We start from the raw sequence: 17,431 nt of genomic DNA, 5'->3' as shown, positions 1-17,431 counted from the left end.
GATGTATATGTTTTAAATATGGTTATAAGAAACTATGAGAGAATTATTATGGTATTTTGGTTAAAACACATGGCTGATTGTGATATGTATAAAAGCCAACTGAGTAGCAAACTACATAGATTTTTGTCATTAATGAAGTTTATGTCCTCACATGTTTCTCAGACCATTAGTTGCTTTGTGAATAATTAATAAAGGTATATTGTATTTGCACAAAAAAAAATGATTACATGAAAAATCACACACTAGAATGTCAAATAATTAAGAACAGAACATGAATATTGGATGTTTTGTCGTGTCATTCTTGATTGTTCGTCTTATACTATCAATTTTAATATAAATTAACACACTACAATAGCTTAAGATTACATTTGTTTTATACTAGGTTAATGCTCGTACGGTGTTACGGGTTTTAAAATCCACATACTCTATGTTTCTTTATTGTTATTTTATTTTTTCTGTCTATATTCTTTCTTTTTTATTTATTTCCTCTCCTTTCCTTATTATTTTCTTTTCTTGTTTTAATTTTACCTTTTATTTTCTTTTTCTTTTGGTTTTAGTTTCATTGTTCTTCCTTGCTTCTATTTGTTTTTCTTTTTTCTTTTTAGGTTTTCTACGTTTCTTCATTCTTATTATTTTAATTCCTTTTAATCTTTTTTATCCTTATTTAAATTATTCATTTATTTTATTTGCTCTATGCACTTTTTATCATTTGTTAATCATGTTTGTTTTTATATTTTTCTTCTTAGTATTTTTGTTTTTATTTTCTATATATATGCGATGTTTATGTAGTATATATTTAGTGTTCTATGTTGTGTTATGTCATATTTACGTAGTATATATATGTGATGTTCTATGATGTTTCTTATGGTGTTAACTTAGTATACATGTAATCTATAATAGATGTGATGTTCTATAATATATTTAATGATGTTCTATGATGTATTTAGTGATGTTAATGTTCTATAAATATATTTACGATATTTGAAAAGTAACCCTTTGACATTATTTGAAAATTGTCTCCATTTTGTGTACTAAGTTGATGAGATAGCCTATCATGACATAGTAAAAAGGGGAGTTGTGGCTTCACCATAGATGTGGTAGATGGGTCCTCTCCATAATTTTTAGTTATAGAGATTTATGAATTTTATTGTAATTGAGTTTATATTCAAGCTAAGTATATTTTTTAATATAACCCATAATCCATAATTAATTATACAGAGAATGAAAAGATACATTTCCATCATTAAGCTGGTGCACTAGGCTACTCTTCTAGAAATGTAGATTCGGCAAGGTCAATGGCACGAGCAGCACCTGCTGCCTTGTTTAGGCACTCTTGGTGCTCGTCGTCTGGTTTACTATCAGCAACTATGCCAGCTCCAGCCTGGAGATGAGCGACCCACTCTTGCCGTGACTTTTTGTCCGTGTAGGAGTACATGGTGTCAAATCGAGATGTGGTGGGGAAGACGATAGTGCGAAGAGCGAGTGCAATGTCCATATCCCCACAAAAGGAAATCCCTCCAAAGCCACCACTATACGGTCCACGCATATTCACTTCTAGCTGATCAATCAACTCCATTGCTCTCACCTGGTTGGGTTCACAAAATGACATGATAATCAGACTCAAGACAACTTCACACCTATAGGGAAAAAACAAGAAATATTTGCCAACAACATTATTTGAGGACAAGACACCACTTAGTCAAAGGTCATGCAATGAAAAATATAAATGATATACCCTAAATTATTATAAGTTTCTTAATGTTTTCTAAAACTCATAAATTTACAACAAGTTTATCACCAATTTAGTCATATTACAGAGATTTTTATTAATGATGGCAATATGCCAGCTAAGATATGAATGGAGTAAATAGCTGCCCACAACAAATTATCTAATAATAGGTAAAATTTTAAACCTATGAGTAATATTTTGCACACCTATTAAGTATGATACCTATGATTATCTTTATGTGTGAGTTGGTTTATCACTAGAATAGATATAGTCCCTTGCATTTTAAGCATCAATACGTAAAGCAATATAATTGCCTATATCCACAAGTGACGTTTGAATTTTATTTCTATACTCGAACCCATACATTCAGCTAATGTGTAGTGGTTCAATGTCAAAACAACATTTAGGGATATAATCATGCTTGTTCATTCCTTGGTTATGCATGCCTACCACTACTGTTTCAATAAGTTACCTTTGGAGCGCCACTAACTGTTCCAACTGGTAATGCAGCTCGTAGTGCATCCCAACACGTAAGATCATCACGTAGCTCTCCAGTGACCTACATAAATTTAAAAACAGCCATGTCTCTTATAAATAATTATTGATAATACAAAACATGAACATGAAAATATGTTAACTTGTTTATACTATATAATCAGTATTCTACTTACCACATAAACAATCATAATAAGTGGTTAATGATAAACTTGTATTATATGATAAAGACGAGAATCGTTTAATTAATACATCCATGAAAATTTTGATATTGTTGAATTTTGTTATTATTGTAAAAAAAAACTCACAGTAGAGCTGATGTGCATGACATGAGAATATCGTTCAATATTCATCAATTTCTCCACCTTTACTGAACCTGGTTTAGACACCTGTATATGCGACAAGTTCATTGTAGATGATACAAGATAGCTATATATTAACTATAATAACTAATAAACTACCAAACTAACTTTTTCTGAACCATAGTACAACGGACACATATAAGAGTTTGTCTTATCTAAATCGTAACCAAAAGTTCTTCTCATTGATATTGCATGCAATTTATTAGTAGCACTAACAATAGTGTAGAAACAATGATGTGTCTGATGGAAAATTTATCCATTTTTGTTGTTATAGAAAGTTGCTAAAATTTGTTTAAACATAAAACTGAAATATAATTGTACACAAAAGATAGATTCATAGCATGTGGCAACCATTTGAACATTCGACATAAAATATCTCTACTCTAAAGAAATTTGCATCCTTATCCAGTTTCTTAACATGTTTACCATGCTAAAATTCTTTAGTTTTAGAGCCGACTATATATTAACATAAAGCCATGGGCCCATGTATCATTTAGAAGCTTCTCAAAATGATGGATATTATTCTCAATTGCTTACTAAAAGATATTAAAGAAATTTAAATGACACAATGACACATATTCTAATGAATTAGAAATAAAGAATGCCAACAAAAATAAAAATGAACAAGAAATGAGAAAAATAAACCTTTCCAACATCATTTCGGCCAAGATCTATTAGCATAATATGTTCAGCACGCTGCTTTTCATCACTTAAAAGCAATTGTTCTAAAACTTTATCTTCTGCTTTTGTTTTGCCTCTTCTTATGGTTCCAGCAAGTGGTCGATTGACTACTGTCCTCTAAAAAATATTATAATAAAAAAGAAGTTCATTATATTCACTTCACCATAATATTTCCTTTTTATAATATTTAAGATAGTACAATAATCACTAAGATTATTTTATGATAACACAAGCATATAAAAAGGTAATATAATTTGAAACTACATTGACTCTAATAATGTTGCAAGCGGTCGATTGACTACTGTCCTCTAAAAAATATAATAGTAAAAAAAGTTCATTATATTCACTTCACTGTAATATTTTTCTTTTTATAATATTTAAGATAGTACAGTAAACACTAACATTATTTTATGATAACATAAGCATATAAAAAGTTAATATAATTTGAAACCACATTGACTCTAATAACGTTGCCAAAATATCTAGTTTTGAGAGTTTTGAATTCATGCCTAATTTTATCACATCACATCTCAACTATGTTTTCATTCAATATTTGAAAAAATCATAAACTATGTTACTATTTTATACATCCTACATCACTATAGATATTAAACAATTTCTAAAAAATAGGGGTAAAAATATAACATGGAGATATGTTTTATATTTTAGTATTACCTTTTGCACTCGAGTAAGAATTTCAGGACTTGATGCCACGAGAATACAACCTCGTGCCTAAGAGATGTCATAAGAGATGAATCACAGGTATATCAATTAGTATATGTTGGCCAACGTGTTAAAAACTATATATTTTACATGCATTATAGTTACCTGTAGATAGGCCATATATGGACTAGGATTTACGATGCGCAATGCACGATAGATTTCAAAGGGGTCGGCAAATGTTCGTCTCTCAAAACGTTGGCTTAGAACTACTTGAAAAATGTCACCAGCTAAGATGTGTTCTTTAGCTTGGACAACTATATTTTTATATTCTTCTCTTGACATCGTTGAATTTTGCATTACTGACCCAGTGTTTCCAACATTAAGTTTTATAGAACCAGAAGAAAGCATTGGGCTACAAGAAGGATTAATAATTGATTAGTAAAATTAAGCACTAGTGAAAAAATGATGTTTATGAAAATGAGGAATTATGTAAGTCTTATAGCTCACATATTGAGGCAATGTAATCTTGATAACAAAGCTTCAAGTCGAGTTGTTCCATCTTCATATGCTTCATCAATAGAATTATAACAATCTGTTCTCACCCAATGAATAACATGTGTTTTCTATAGCAAATAAAGATTAGACTTGTAAGCAACAAGATCTTTACTCTCAAATTTGCCAGATTTGTGGTTATTATGAATATTAAACAAAAGTAGAATTGAAAAAATAAATACACTTTGAAAAAATACATTGTTCCTATGGTATAGTTTTACCTGTCTATAATGTTATAAAATTAGTAAAAAAATCACCATACAGCGATTGGAAAACTTTGATATTTAAGAGGGTGATAATATATCAAAAGTCAATCACCATATGTGGTTGTGGATAATTTATAAAAAGTGCAATCATGACAAGAAATGGAGCGATAAACATTTGATGATATAATTCTAATCATGTCCAATGTTATACGATATAAATGCAATTTATGGACATATAAATAATTTTTAATTTTTTAATTAATTAGAGAGAAATATGTTAACAAATCAACCAAAACCTATAAAGGGATGATGTATATGGTACATACCTTTTCAACATGATCAAACACAATGACATCACTGTAGAGGCCTAAATGGATGTCAGGAAGGTTTCTATCGTCAAGTGGTGCCTTACTAAAAGGAAGCTTCTTTGTTTCAACATAACGTACTGTATCATATGAGAAGAATCCAACCCATCCTCCTACAAAATATCATAAAAATGTTGTGACCATAATTGATACAGAGCAAAGAACTATTCCCATGTTTTCCCTTTAGAGCATTCTAGCTATCGAAGAGAAGTAATATTAGTATATCACCAAACAACTTTCTAGCTATTGAAAAGTACACAAATGTCGCAACAAAACTGCTTGGGCATATCAAGGAGAGGTCACTGAGAGGGATATGCTCATGAAGCTACCTATGACCTGTATGATGTCCTTTAAACACTATTTATTTGAGTGTGGCTTAGAATATTATATTATTAAGCTAAGTTAAAATTTATTTTTTTTGGTTGATTTTGACTTACTATTTTTCCATATCCTTATTCCGTTTAAAATTTTGAACTCTTGTAGCAATGTGTAGACGTATGCTAGTGTAAAGCAAGAGGCAACAAAGGATGTTTTTACCTTAAAGGAAGTTCATAGATCAATCATCTATGGCAATTGGCAATATGACAGCAATTTAAGATACACAAATCATAGCTAGCATTCTCATTTTAAATCTAGAGTAACATGAAGCGGAAAAGGTACCACAAAATGCATTAGGGAGGCCGTCGGCAATCTGTGGGTTCCACTGCTCCATGATTGTCCTAGGGATCTTCATTGGATCAGGCACGAAGTGCTCCCTCCTCGACTTCATCTCATGGTCCATCACTGTCACATGGTTAGCCTTGGCCACGATCTCCATGGCAGGCTGCGCCCCGACTACGCTATACCTCCCCTGCAAAACACATGTTCGATTAGACGGCTAGACCACTAGAGGCCGAGAGTCGGGCGACCGGGTGTCACTGATAGAATCTATTGCTCACCACATTGGTGCCCTCAGAGCCCTGCTCGACGGACTCGAAGAGAAAGCTAGGCGCCTCGCGGTCGTCCTCCTTGACGAGGCACCGGTACGCGAGAACCGGCGTCAGATGATCGGAGAAGATGCACCTCGTGAGCGGTAAGAGGTTGCAGCCCTCCGCTGCTGCCATCCGGAACTTGGACTCCTCCTCCCTCACCGCTGAGCGCACGCACGAGAGATGAGACGGTACCACGTACGACATTAATCAACCAAAATTGTAGCATACCCAATCTCAATACGGAACAAACAGCCTTAGATCGAGAGGCACAAGCACTCACCGACGGCATCGAGCTGGTGGAACGTGGCGGTGGTGGCGCGACAGGTGACGACGGCGGCCCCCCGACGACGGAGGCTGAGCGGCCGCGACGACGGCGTGAGGCGCAGCGAGAGCGCGAGGCTGGTTGTGGCCATGGACTGCTAGAGGATAATAGCAACCTGAAGTGTGCCGATCGATGGTTGTTGAGGGGAACGAGCAACAATGGATATAGATAGCTGCGGGGCGGGGCAGGCGGGGCGCGAGGGAGGAGCACGCGGGTGACGGGCGAGGGCGGAGTGGAGTGGGGAGGGGAGGGTGCGCGGACGCCGCGGGACACGTCGAGGCAGCACCTGGCTTTCCGGCGTGGCCACCTGCGTGCTTCGGCAAAGAACAACAACGGATTATGTTGTGCCGTGGCGCCCCGTCCACGAGGTTTAAGCTGCTCGCATGCTTAGAGAGTTAGATGGATGGACGTGCATGTTTTTCTCTCAACTGTTTTGTTCAGCAAACGGATTAGGATGTTTTTTTCTCCCCTTTTTCTCGCATTTTGGTACATTTTTTGGTGGTGAAAATTCGAATCAACAAAGCATCTTTTTTTCAATCAAAGAATGTTTCTTTTAATGCGTATGACGAATAAGTCAACTTGAAGCTATGTCGAAATTCAAATCAACAAATAGTTAATTAAATAAAAAATATTCTCCATGCTAAATCGGTGCGACAATTTGACCTGAGGCTAGTACATTCATATTGAAAAATCCAAATAAGCAAATGGCGCTGGTAATCAGAGAACAAATTCTAAAGAAAAAATAACTATTGTTAGATAATTGAGGACTTAAATTCAGATAACCGGGTTTGTATCACATAGGAAACCTAATCAATTCGGATGAGCAGAATTGCTGAGTAAATAATGTTTTTTAAATATAACTATGAGATATACAATTAATATATAGAAAGAGAGGGAGAGATAAGGTACACTATAAATAAACACAAAGAAAAAACGATCACGTGAAGTCCTAGGCTAAAAGTTTGAAGCGGTCAGCACCCACGCATGAGTTTGGCAAAAACATACATAAACGGACTGGCTTATAGTTTCACCAGCAGCAGCGAACCAGCGACCCCTATATATAGGCCTTGTTCAGATCTATTTTTTTTTATTTTAACATTATAACACTTTCATTTTTATTTGACAAATATTGTCCAATCATATAGTAACTAGGCTTAAAAGATTTGTCTCACGATTTACAGGCAAACTATACAGCAATTAGTTTTATTTTCATCTATATTTAATGTTATATGCATATACCGCAAGATTCGATATGATGAGAATCTTGAAAAGTTTTTTGTTTTTGGGGTGAACTAAACAAGGCCATAGAGGACAATTGAGGGGGTGTTTGGTTTGGGTTGGTAAAGTTTAACAGCACTGTATCATTTTTGTTTTATTTAACAATTAGTGACTAATTATAGACTACTTAGGCTTAAAAGATTCGTCTCGCAAATTACTCTCTAGTCATGTTTTTAGTTTCATAAATAGTCTATATTTAATACTTCATGCATGTATCGAAACATTCGATGTGACGGCCGGTACCGTAACTAAACGGGCCTTGAGAATCTTCATCGTGAAAAATACCAAAAAAAAACAAACAAACAAAAATGTTTCTACGCGCACGCAATTTAGAGCAACCTTAAATTATTAAATTTACAAATGTGAAAATTATATGAATAGATTTATTTTAAAATTTTTTTATAAAAGTATATGTATATTATTTTTTCTAAATCTTTATCTTCATCTTCATCTTTATCTTTATCTTTACCTAATATTTAATCATAAAAATTTCAATCTGCCAATCGTTTCTGTCCGCCACGCCGCTATATCCGTGTCGGTCCAGAATCCGCTCCTAGTACGTGGTGGAAGAGAAAAAAATAAAAGTTTTTTTAAGGTCAATGCAAAATCTCATGTAAAAAAAGTTAAGAAGAAAACTATAGGATGTAGGTACAAAGCTCCTGCTTCCGGAATCGTTACGCTGAGGGAGGAGGAGAAAAAAAAAATAAAAGTTTTTCTAGGTTCTCAATACAAAATTTTCAGTTTACTTTTCTTTTATTCTTTAAATCAATTAAAAATTGATAAATATGTTGTAATTTATAGAAAAATATAAAAATTACAAAATAAATTTTGTTTAGCTCCACATATTTAGATCCATGCAGTAAACAAAAAATATCACTTAGTATATTTTTTCCTGAAGATGCTTGCTTATGCTTTTTAATGCAAAACTGAAATTGTAGTTATCTTGCTCTAATTGTTATAAAAATTTTATGATAATCTATTTAATGTGATGTTTGATTTGTGGTAAAAGTTTTAGCATCATTCTTGCATATCTCACTGATTCACTGATTTACTAATTTATGCTTGAGGATGCTTCCATTACATTTGAATGATGTGTTGTTATGTCATATGAACCCTTTATAAACTCATGTATTCATAATCTATATACATTTAACCGATATATCATATTTCATAGGAATTCTAATATAAATAAAAAAATAAAGCTAGCAACAAATTTCTCTTGTTTTAATATAATATACTAAGGTATATTAAGAGGTAATATTAGAGTAAGATAAGGTTTGACTGATTTCTATTTTTATTATTAAATAAATATGTCTCCAAACTATATGTTATTGTAAATATTAGTTATCTAATACCATATATGTCATGGTTATCAATAAAATAAATTATGGATTTTAAATTTTATAAAAAGGATAATATAAATAGATATGTAACATTATGTCATCACTTTCTATGGCCATTTGATCTTTTTCTCCCGTTACAACGCACGGACATATTTGCTAGTCTTCTTATATAAAAACAAGAGGTCAAAGTTGTGTTTTGAAGACCATGTCACTGTCCTAAACAACATTAAATCCTATATATGGACCTGACTTGGATTGGACTTTTCAGCTCTTACGGATGTTGAAATTTTGTTTTTCCCCCTTTCAAAAAACTGATGAAACGTGGTATTGGTTGAAGAAATTTTGTTTACCACTGTAGCCTATCACCGGAACTTTTGAAGAGTACTACTCCTCCGTATATAGGATCTAGGAGTCGTTTAGAACAACGACACATTCTCTAAAACAAAACTTTGACCTCTTATTTTTATAAAAATATTTAGAAAAAATAATATATGTATATTTTTATGAAAATATTTGTTAAGACAAATCTATCTGTCTAATCTTTAGATTTGCAAACTTAATAATTTAAAAATTATTAATAATTTATATTTCTAATGCTTACCAAACCTTGTCCAAAATAATTTTTGAGGGAGTACCAAGTCATTTTGCTTTACCACGAGAACCTAGCGCATCAGTTCAATTAGGCGTTGTTTAGTTGCAAAAAAAAATTGCAAAATATACACCGAAGCATTTTTGTTTGTATTTGACAAATATTATCTAATTATACACTAACTAGACTCAAATAATTCATCTTGCAGATTACAAATAAAGGCCTTGTTTAGTTTACTCCAAAAGCCAAAAAGTTTTCAAGATTTTCCGTTACATCGAATCTTTCGGCACATGCATGAAACATTAAATATAGACGAAAATAAAAACTAATTGCACAGTCTACCTGCAAATCGCGAAACGAATCTTTTGATCTTAATTAATCCATTATTGGACAATATTTATCACAAACAAACAAAAATGTTACAGTAGCGAAATCTAAAATTTTTTCGCATCTAAACAAAGCCTAAATTATACAATTAGTTACGACTGACGACCAAGTCGCGGCAAACAGCAGCGACGCGTGGGATCGACGGATCGGGAGCGACCAGCGCCCAGCGGGGAAGCTTGTTCGTGGCGACGCGTGGCCATGCCTACTGCCATGCCGCCCGAGAATATTCATCAACGCGTGGCCATGCCTACTGCTGGGCCCTTTCCAGAAAGCAAGAAACGGGGCCGGTGATAGAGAGAGAACAGAAAAGAGGAAATCATCAGAATTCAGAAGTCGAATCTGGTTCGGCATATGCTTTACGATGATCCTTAGTACTAATCCTCTACTACACGGCAGTTGTCAGATAAAATGTGAGCAAGGTTGGCCATCGGCATCGTAAGAAGGAAAAAAATACTGCAAACATCCTCTCTCCATCTATCAACATGTCAGTTATTTTTTTTAATTTGACTAATTTTATAGAAAAAAAATAACATATATGATACAAAATACACTTCTTATAAAAATATATTTAATAATAAATCTAATGATACTAATTTAATATTATAAATCTTGAGATTTTTTCTAGAAATTTAGTCAAGTTAAAACGTTTGACTTATAATAATCTAAAAAATTAATTCTTTATGGATGGAGAGAATATACTCCCTCCATCCCAAATTGTAAGTCATTCCAAGTTTGACCGAATTTATATGATAAAATAATTATTATTATGATACTAACTAAGTATCATTAAATTCTTTCTTAATTATATTTTCATAGTATACTCACTTTACGTTATAAATCTTAGTATTTTTTTCTATAATTTTGGTCAAACGTAAAAATGTTTTGACTCTCCAAGATTTTTGGAATGACTTACAATTTGGGATGGAGGGAGTATGTTAGTACTAATATGTTTCTTTGAAAGGTACTACTAATATTTTTTTGAAAGAACTAATATTATTGGTCACATACAAAAATGTACAGACAAGAAGAGCATGCCTGTCAGGCGTATACATGTGCCGATCAGTTTGCACCGACTGGGCCCGCCTTATGATTGGCAATCTGGCATCGATCATCTGTCTGGATGATTGTTGGGGAATCTCACGTCTCCGTTACGAGGGGAAATATACTCGTTTTTATTGTCATTATTACTCGTCTAAGCAATTTTTACTACTACCTCCGCTCCAATTTGTAACTGCTTTGGCTTTCCAAAATTCATACTAGTATATACTTAGGTATAATGTATATGTAGATACATAGCTAAAGATAAAAAAATAGTAAATACTTGCTTAAAAGCCAATTGTTGCCATGGAGAAGGAATTGCTTCAAAGGCCAGCGAAGAGAACAGAAAAACAATTCCCCAACTTAAAGCTGATTCAGCTTCAACTATATTCCTTGTTTGTCATGGGTACTCCACATGTTTAGAAATTCTGTCCCGAGAGAAAAAAAACAAAAGAAAAATCCTTACTCCCACGTAATATAAGTGCATTCCAGTGTTTTTAAGCAACTAAACGGAAGTACAGTAGACACATGCACTCTAACTCGATTTTATAGTTTATGAAATTTCTATGTATTCATGTATGTCTTCTGCATGGTCAAAAGACGTGTTGTTTAACTTATACAAATATAATGTCCTTTAAATTCCTTAATTTTGATATAATAGTACATAATTTTGATACAGACATATTGTCCTTTAAAATCCTTATTAACTTTGATATATAATCTTAAATGCTTCAACACACCGTATTATAAAGCCATGTTTGGATACCCCTCTGATTATAATAATCAGATTATATAATCAAATTTTGATCCAAACAAGGTTGGTTATATGATGGATTATTATAATCAAAACCTTAGATTGGAGATGATTTAGAGCCTGTTCGTTTCAAAGGAAGAATTCCGTACGGAATCATTACTTTAATTTATATAAGCTCTATTGGCTGGATTGATTTATGACGTGAAAACGATTTAACCGAACGATCCTTTATTGATGCTAAAAGTCCAACTTGCTTTCAACTAATTGCTTAACTTGTCAAACCATAAAAGATAAAATAGAAATTTCTCACTTTAACAAATCATAAACAATCACCATATTCATTGAATCATCTAATTATTATATTCTATAATCCTAATAGTAGTAGTAATAATCCTACGCATAATCTGGACTATAATAACCGAGCCGTGACACAAGAAGTATCTCTTAGGAGCACTGTGCCATTAAAAATCTAGACAATCACAGAACCACTTGTGGCAACCCAATCTCCAAAGACCAGTGCAGAAGCAGATAAATATCAACACAATCGACGCCACGGGACTGCAGTCAGGTCAAAATTCAAAGTACGCAAGCGTGTGGCTCTTGTCACATTAGCGTAACCCACAGCAAAACAAGAAAAATCTGCCTGGCCTGAGCGGTCCGAGCACACTTCTTTCTCGACGAGACGTGGCACATGCTTTTCCCAGCAGTTAAATATCATTTGCAGGCAAACAAAAACGACCATCCTAATACCCCAATGATGGGTGGGACCAGATGCCTAGCGGTCCCACTGCTCCGTGTCACATGCGCTGACAGGCTTGGTGCGCGCCGCACGGCAAGCACCGTGCTCTCCGCGACCGAGTTCCCTCCCCATGACGTGTGGGCCCACGGACGGCACCTAAAAGGGCCCACCTATCCGCTTTCCCTAACCACCTTCCCACCACCCAACCCCCACGGGGTAAAATCGGAAAGGATTAAAAAAATCGCCGCCGCCGCCCGCACGCAAAAGCAAAGCAGCTGCTGATTGAAAAAGGAAGAAAAAAAAAACAGAGCTCATCAATTCAACTGAACAGCAAGCGCACACCTACCCTACCCGCCGCCCGCCGCCGCCGCCGAAGGCGAAGACCACCTCTCGGTCCGGCGCGATGGTCGCCGCGGCCCGCCGCGACCCCGGGACGCGCCTCCTGGTGGCGCTCCTGCTGCTGGCGCTGGTCGTCTCCGGGCACTGCCTGGACGCGCACCACCGCGGGCTGAAGCGCCGGCGGCGAAAGCACGAGATCCACTCCCCGGTCAAGACGGTGGTGGTGGTGGTTATGGAGAACCGCAGCTTCGACCACATCCTCGGCTGGCTCAGCCGCACCCGCCCCGACATCGACGGCCTCACGGGCCGCGAGTCCAACCGCCTCAACGCCTCCGACCCCTCCTCCCCGGAGATCTTCGTCACCGACGAGGCCGGCTACGTCGACTCCGACCCCGGCCACGGCTTCGAGGACATCCGGGAGCAGATCTTCGGCTCCGCCGACACCTCCGCGGTGCCGCCCCCCATGTCCGGCTTCGCCCAGAACGCGCGCGGCATGGGCCTCGGCATGCCGCAGAACGTCATGAGCGGGTTCAAGCCCGACGCCGTCCCCGTCTACGCCTCCCTCGCCGACGAGTTCGCCGTGTTCGACCGCTGGTTCGCCTCCGTGCCCACCTCCACGCAGCCCAACCGCCTGTTCGTCCACTCGGCGACATCCCATGGCCTCACCTTCAACGCCCGCAAGGACCTCATCCATGGCTTCCCGCAGAAGACCATCTTTGACAGCCTCGAGGAGAACGGCTTGTCTTTTGGCATCTACTACCAGAACATCCCGGCCACGCTCTTCTACCAGAGCCTCCGCCGCCTAAAGCACCTCGTCAAGTTCCACCAGTACAGCCTTAAATTCAAGCTGCACGCCAAGTTGGGGAAGCTGCCAAATTATGTGGTGATTGAGCAGAGGTACTTTGATTGCGAGATGTTCCCAGCAAACGATGATCATCCGTCACATGATGTGGCAAGGGGACAGAGGTTCGTGAAAGAGGTGTATGAGACACTGAGGGCCAGTCCTCAGTGGAACGAGACGGCCCTGATTATCACATACGATGAGCATGGCGGATTCTACGACCATGTCCCTACACCGGTTGTCGGAGTGCCCCAACCTGATGGAATAGTTGGGCCTGATCCATACTACTTCAAGTTCGAACGGCTTGGGGTGCGTGTTCCCACCTTTCTCATCTCACCTTGGATCGAGAAGGGCACTGGTGAGTACTCCTTGCATTGAATTCTTAATTTTCATGCCAGTAAAGCATGGCATACGGAGATACAAAAGTTCAATAGAATTCTGAAAAAAAGTGATGCCTGGCAATAGGTACTATTGATTTAAATTAGTTTCAGGTAGGAATTAATTTTCAAGGTCAGATTGTGTTTTATTTTGATTGAAGCGTAGTACAAATGTTTTAACATCATTGGATTCTTATCAACATTTTATAAGGACAACTTTGCTGTAGATTTAGCTCAGAAACATCCAGTGTTTCAGTGTAGAGGACGCTGTAATTTTCCTGCTACTAGTAGCTGTTGATGAGCAAATTAATTTAGTCTTTCAGCTGCCAGGTTTAATATATGTATAGGAAGTAGCACTGCAAAGAATTTATCAACTATCTGAATAAAATTCAGACTTTCTACATCGACTTATTGTTATTGTGGAGACATCCTTTATGTCTGGCAAGCAGCAGTCTATGTGGAGAGTTTGTTATTAGTTATAACTTAGACCATTCTCATGAAAGAGGGCTGAGCTGCCTGTTATGCTATCTTGGTGTCTTGATTATCCTTATATTGAGGTTAACGAAGTTAGGAACTTCAACCATTTTCTAAGCCTACTCATCAGGAAGTTATGCTTCCATTATTCCAAGGAAATATTGAGCTGCATGTTTTTATCAGCAGAGTTCACACCTGCTTTTCCATCTCACAGTATTATAATGACCTTGCTTTTCATTTGTGCAGTGATTCATGCACCGAATGGTCCACAGGAAACCTCGCAATATGAGCATTCATCCATTCCTGCAACAGTAAAGAAGCTATTCAATTTACATTCTAACTTTCTGACAAAGAGAGACGCATGGGCTGGGACCTTTGAGAACTACCTTAAAATCCGGAAAACACCAAGAACTGACTGTCCAGGTACATATTTATGGTAGTTTGGTATAAGTGTTATGCCAATGGAATAATAATTATGACATTTTTTGCACTATACCTGCCATGTCGGTACTTCGTCAATAAATTTTTAATAAAAACGAAGGTTAACTAATACTGTAGCATGTTCTGCTCCTGGAATCTGTGTTCACATACTCTTTTTTCCCAAACAGAGAAGCTGCCCGAGGTGACAAAGTCACTGCGACCATTTGGTCCCAAGGAAGATTCATCTCTCTCGGAATTTCAAGTGGAGTTGATTCAACTTGCCTCACAGCTTAACGGTGATCATGTACTGAACACGTACCCAGATATTGGCAGGACCATGACTGTCGGGAAAGCTAACCGCTATGCAGAGGATGCTGTCGCCAGATTCCTGGAAGCTGGTCGGATTGCTTTGAGAGCTGGTGCAAATGAATCTGCTTTGGTGACGATGAGGCCTGCTCTCACCAGCAGGGCCTCATTGTCCTCTGGTTTATCATCAGAGCTCTAATAGATCGTTCCACAGTGCCCAATGTAATGTGGTAAGAGAGCCTACCCCTTGGTGGTGTAGTGCAAATATGACACTATAGCATCATGTAACAGACAGCATGGTTTTGTAAATAGAAGTCATGATCATGATATTGGACATCTGGATTCTGATACAGTATATGTCAAAGTCCCCTTCTGGATAATGTGTAGTAGGGATTTCTAAAGCATTGTGGAATTGTACCTATTCAGTCTGTACTGTACCTGCTTGTCAAGCAGTTGAACTGCACTTTGGAGTTATGTATAATATGCTACTTATTAAACAATATGTTTGTGCCCTCAAATCTCAGTGCGGTGATGTGTGTATGTATTCAGGCCTTGTTTACATGCGAAAAGATTTTGAATTTCGCTACTGTAGCACTTTCGTTTGTTTGTGGCAAATATTATCTAATCATGGACTAACTAGAATCAAAAGATTCGATTTATAGTTAAACTGTGTAATTAGTTTTTATTTTTATCTATATTTAATACTTCATGCATATGTCAAAAGATTCGATGTGACAGAGAATCTTGAAAATTTTTTGGTTTTTGGTTTTTGGGATAAACTAAACAAGGCCTCAGAATTGAACCATCCGTAAACAAGCTATTAATCTGTTTCATTAATGCATGTCGACACATGAGAGCTCGATAGCTCCCAGCCAGAAGAAGCCAGATCACAGGGAGTAGAAGCAGGAAGTACAGCCAGATCACAGGGAGTAGAAGCAGGAAGTACTACGGTACTCCCTCATCCCAAATTATAAGTCATTCTAAAAATTTTGAAAAGTTAAAGCATTTTCACGTTTGATCAAAATTATAATAAAAAATACTAAGATTTGTAACGTAAAGTGAGTATACTATGAAAATATAATTAAGAAAGAATCTAACGATACTTAGTTAGTACCATAATAATTATTATGTTATAATATAAATTTGGTCAAACTTAGAAAAGTTTGTCTCTCCAAAATTCTTGAAATGACTTACAATTTGGGATGGAAAAAGTCTATATAACCCCCAACCTATTGAGCTGGGTCTATATAATCCCCTAAACTATAAAACCAGGTATTTTACACACTAAACTTTGTAAAACCGGATAAATAAACCCCTAGGGTGGTTTTGCAAAGTTGTTTTGCATACGTGGCGCTCCATGCTGGCTGGTTTTGATGATGTGGCATACAGGCCCACCTGTCAGCCTGGATGACAGCTCCTGCTCTTCATCTTCTGGCTGACCCCGCCTAGGTCTTCTCCGACCTGGCCACCCGCACTGCTGGCGGACAGCCTGAGCATGCTGAACGAACGGCGATGCGGCACGCATGACTCCGCCCGCGCGTTCAGCACTTGCTTTATACGCCCATCTCGGTCGCCCATTCCGAAAATTCCCGTGGAATCCCTGTGGTCTGTCTTGGTCCGCACCATCTGAGCCTGTCCGGTGGACGGAGCGAACTGCGGCTTGCTGCAAATCCCGACCTGCAGATGGCTCCTTCATCTGCTACAGCAGGAGCAGCAGCAGAACACAACCAACAATGCCATCAATTGCTTTTCTCCATGTCGCCATGATCCATGTGAAGAGAAGATGGATGGATGGATCAGAGGACGCACGCAGCGACTAGTAGCAAGAAGGCAACAGGAGGTGAAATGAAAAGTCGGGGGGAGGCACTCAACGCTGTGTCAGACCACTACAACACTTAATTTTGTAGTACACCATGAACTGCTCGGACTCCCGGATTCGAAGTTTTGAACAGCTTGGCCATGTCCGGCGTCCGGGAGGCCCGGGGTTTGGCCCGTCGGCTGTTGCGCTGCCGGAAGGCAACGACTGCCGTGTGGAGCGTGAACTCGTCGTCATCGTTCCGGTGTTTCTGGGCAACGCCGCGACCTCCTTCCACCTACGCGGGCAGGGCAACACCGAGCATCCAGATGGCCCCGTGCTCCCGTCGCCTCCTTCAGCGCAGGCATGCGGGCGTCTGCGCCTCCCGCCGGCGTCTCTGCTCCG

The 17,431-nt window shown here is 37.8% G+C and overlaps 2 protein-coding genes across 2 annotated transcripts; one reads left to right on the top strand and one right to left on the bottom strand.

Annotated features, from left to right (window-relative positions):
• LOC8080217 (anthranilate synthase alpha subunit 1, chloroplastic) lies at nucleotides 1,168-6,620 on the bottom strand. Its single transcript, XM_002463558.2, has 11 exons — nucleotides 6,305-6,620; nucleotides 5,992-6,185; nucleotides 5,714-5,903; nucleotides 5,015-5,166; nucleotides 4,438-4,553; nucleotides 4,096-4,342; nucleotides 3,943-3,999; nucleotides 3,232-3,384; nucleotides 2,533-2,613; nucleotides 2,202-2,288; nucleotides 1,168-1,585 (listed from the first exon to the last, which is right to left on the bottom strand). Exons 1-11 carry the CDS (start codon nucleotides 6,435-6,437, stop codon nucleotides 1,262-1,264), a joined length of 1,734 nt encoding a protein of 577 aa, XP_002463603.2. The 5' UTR covers nucleotides 6,438-6,620; the 3' UTR covers nucleotides 1,168-1,261.
• LOC8080216 (non-specific phospholipase C1) lies at nucleotides 12,698-15,749 on the top strand. Its single transcript, XM_002466123.2, has 3 exons — nucleotides 12,698-14,012; nucleotides 14,752-14,928; nucleotides 15,114-15,749. The coding sequence occupies exons 1-3, from the start codon at nucleotides 12,878-12,880 to the stop codon at nucleotides 15,428-15,430; spliced, it is 1,629 nt and encodes a 542-aa protein (XP_002466168.1). The 5' UTR covers nucleotides 12,698-12,877; the 3' UTR covers nucleotides 15,431-15,749.

Source organism: Sorghum bicolor, chromosome 1, assembly GCF_000003195.3.
Source record: "Sorghum bicolor cultivar BTx623 chromosome 1, Sorghum_bicolor_NCBIv3, whole genome shotgun sequence".
Lineage (NCBI taxonomy): Eukaryota > Viridiplantae > Streptophyta > Magnoliopsida > Poales > Poaceae > Sorghum > Sorghum bicolor.
This window is presented reverse-complemented; position numbering and strand designations above follow the sequence as displayed.

Bases quoted from the DNA above. Each gene is read 5' to 3' on its own strand.
- LOC8080217 (XM_002463558.2), bottom strand. From the start codon at position 6,437: ATGGCCACAACCAGCCTCGCGCTCTCGCTGCGCCTCACGCCGTCGTCG. The intron at 4,343-4,437 runs GTGAGCTATAAG...TCCTTCTTGTAG, and splicing joins AGATTACATTGCCTCAATAT to CCCAATGCTTTCTTCTGGTT. The intron at 1,586-2,201 runs GTAACTTATTGA...GAACCCAACCAG, and splicing joins CAGTTAGTGGCGCTCCAAAG to GTGAGAGCAATGGAGTTGAT.
- LOC8080216 (XM_002466123.2), top strand. From the start codon at position 12,878: ATGGTCGCCGCGGCCCGCCGCGACCCCGGGACGCGCCTCCTGGTGGCG. The intron at 14,013-14,751 runs GTGAGTACTCCT...TCATTTGTGCAG, and splicing joins TTGGATCGAGAAGGGCACTG to TGATTCATGCACCGAATGGT. The intron at 14,929-15,113 runs GTACATATTTAT...TTTCCCAAACAG, and splicing joins ACCAAGAACTGACTGTCCAG to AGAAGCTGCCCGAGGTGACA.